This window comes from Anarrhichthys ocellatus, unplaced genomic scaffold (genome assembly GCF_004355925.1).
Source record: "Anarrhichthys ocellatus isolate YVR2014 unplaced genomic scaffold, GSC_Weel_1.0 scaffold26, whole genome shotgun sequence".
NCBI classification, from domain to species: Eukaryota; Metazoa; Chordata; class Actinopteri; order Perciformes; family Anarhichadidae; genus Anarrhichthys; species Anarrhichthys ocellatus.
Genome location: NW_022280056.1, coordinates 3,720,407 through 3,722,519, shown reverse-complemented (window position 1 = coordinate 3,722,519; position 2,113 = coordinate 3,720,407). Strand labels below are relative to the sequence as shown.

General features: G+C 48.4%; 1 protein-coding gene across 3 annotated transcripts in view; it reads left to right on the top strand.

The window, feature by feature from the left end:
• cacna1ha (calcium channel, voltage-dependent, T type, alpha 1H subunit a) overlaps positions 1-2,113 on the top strand; it is an 89,668-nt gene that overhangs the window by 67,604 nt on the left and 19,951 nt on the right. For all 3 annotated transcript variants that reach the window (XM_031862227.1, XM_031862228.1, XM_031862229.1), the window contains 3 exons: positions 53-140; positions 238-521; positions 1,267-1,626. In XM_031862227.1, coding sequence (XP_031718087.1) covers positions 53-140; positions 238-521; positions 1,267-1,626 — 732 coding nt within the window. The remainder of the gene's footprint in view (positions 1-52; positions 141-237; positions 522-1,266; positions 1,627-2,113) is intronic.

The following is a 2,113-nucleotide window of genomic DNA, read 5'->3' as shown; positions in this document are numbered from 1 at the left end:
TGTGTGTGTGTGTGTGTGTGTGTGTGTGTGTGTGTGTGTGTGTGTGTTATAGGGTGATGCTAATCGGTCGGAGTCGGATGATGAGAAGAAATCTGACAACTTTGAGGAGGACGAGAAGGTAGAACAGCTCAGGGACACTGGTATGTTAAATGAATGTATGATTTGAATTACAACCTGAAAGACAAAGTACCTGAAAGAATAAAAGATGGTGATGATGATGCCTTTATTCCTCCACAGAGCTAAAAATGTACTCTCTGATGATGACAGCCAATGGTCACGTTGACCCGTGCGGCTCGATGGCTCCTCCCATAATCATGCGCACGGCAGCCACCCCCATGCCCACTCCCAAGAGCTCTCTGGGACCGGAGTCTGTCCTCGAAGAGGAGCTCATGTACAGGGAGGGGGTGCCTCAGTATGGCGAGGTGGGACTGGGGTTTTCCGATGCGGGAAGCATCCGTGCAGAGTCTCGCCGTGGAAGCTCCACCTCCATGGACCCTTCAGCCTATGACCAGCATTCTCTGGTGAGTTACATCAAACACTCGCATTCACAAGTGTGCATTTAGTCGTTAGAAATGTAGATGCCCGTAGGTCCGAGAAATGAATCCGATCCACCACCATGAAGGACATCTTAACTTCCTAAATTCTGCTCAGAGGACTGAGAAGGAGCAATGTATTACTTTTGACTTTTTTATTTATGTATTGTTATTCTAACATTGTTAAACCTTGGTATCTCTGCAACCTGCAGAGAGGAGGAGGAGGACTGGGCATGTACCAGATACGCCGCTAACAATGGCTCCAGTCTAAATAACTGTCCATAGCAGGGCTCTGTAACACAGGTAGACAGTCACCTACTCCACGAGGACATCATGCATGCCTGAAACTAAATCTAAAATTAAGGGGAGCCAATGATGACTCGGTGTTTGCTCATGGGAAAGGAAAAATCCTATTCAACATAATAAAGTTGAGCACATGGGCAAAAATATTGATCCAGTAGCCAACTACTGTAGCCGCTGCATCTAGGTACTGAACGGGAGGAGACACAATTATGTCAATCGATCACAGAAACTTTAACTCAAACCTCGTTTCATTTCTCTCTGGACAACGTGTAACCCTGTGGTTTTCTAAGAGACTGAGAAAACATTTGACGGCAGAACAGACTGAGAATCCTGAAAAAAATGCCAAAATGCAGAGGCAGCGCCTTTGAAACTACTGTGACTCTTGCTCAGCCACACCTACTATGCTTACCCTTGTGTCCTGTCTCTCCAGAGCCTCTCGAGTCCCGGCCGGCGCTCCCCTCTTCCTCCCCGCTCGTGGGGAAGCCGTCGCTCCAGCTGGAACAGTCTGGGACGAGCGCCGAGCCTCAAAAGGCGAGACACCAGCGGGGAGAGGGAGAGCCTGTTGTCTGGGGAGGGAGGAGAGGAGGAAGATGGTCGGGAGGGCGCGGGGGAGGCCGGGGGAAACAACCGACTACGGCCGGAGTCCTTGGAGCTGCTGCAGGCGTCCACTCTCTGCCCTCCCATAATAGCGGAGTATGGGGACTGTAACGGCAGGACCCTGACCTATGACCCCAACGTGAGCTCCGACCCCAAGGACGACTCCTTGCCGGAAGACGACTTGGATGATGACGTACGTTATCGTGGCTTTTCAAAATAACATTTAGAAAAGGGAGGTCTTTGAGCAGTTCTTAAAGGTCCCCTGCGTGATATCATCCTGGCATTTATCATCAGCTTATTTACATGCTGGCCTCTTTGACAGTTACATTCAAGAAAGCAAGAAATTTTGTTTTTTATCAGCATGGTGACAAGTTTGCTGAGCAGTTTGCGCCTCCGTGGTTTTGCTCTCTTATGTAAATTCTTAATCTCTTAATCTGCCCTCTCCGACTCTGTTTACATATTTCATTTCTGTCTTTCTCTACTGACTCAGTTCTTCTTTGTCGTCTTTGTCTCCCTTCTACTTTGAGATATTATAATGTGTGTGTTTCGCTTTCACACGGCAAGGCCTGGTGGGACGCTAATTGTCATGCTGTAATTGATTGGCTTGGGCAGTAATTGTTTTCTCAGTGGGAACAAAGCCACTTGTGAGTGTACAGTCAGTGTGGTTGAGCATTTGTGTG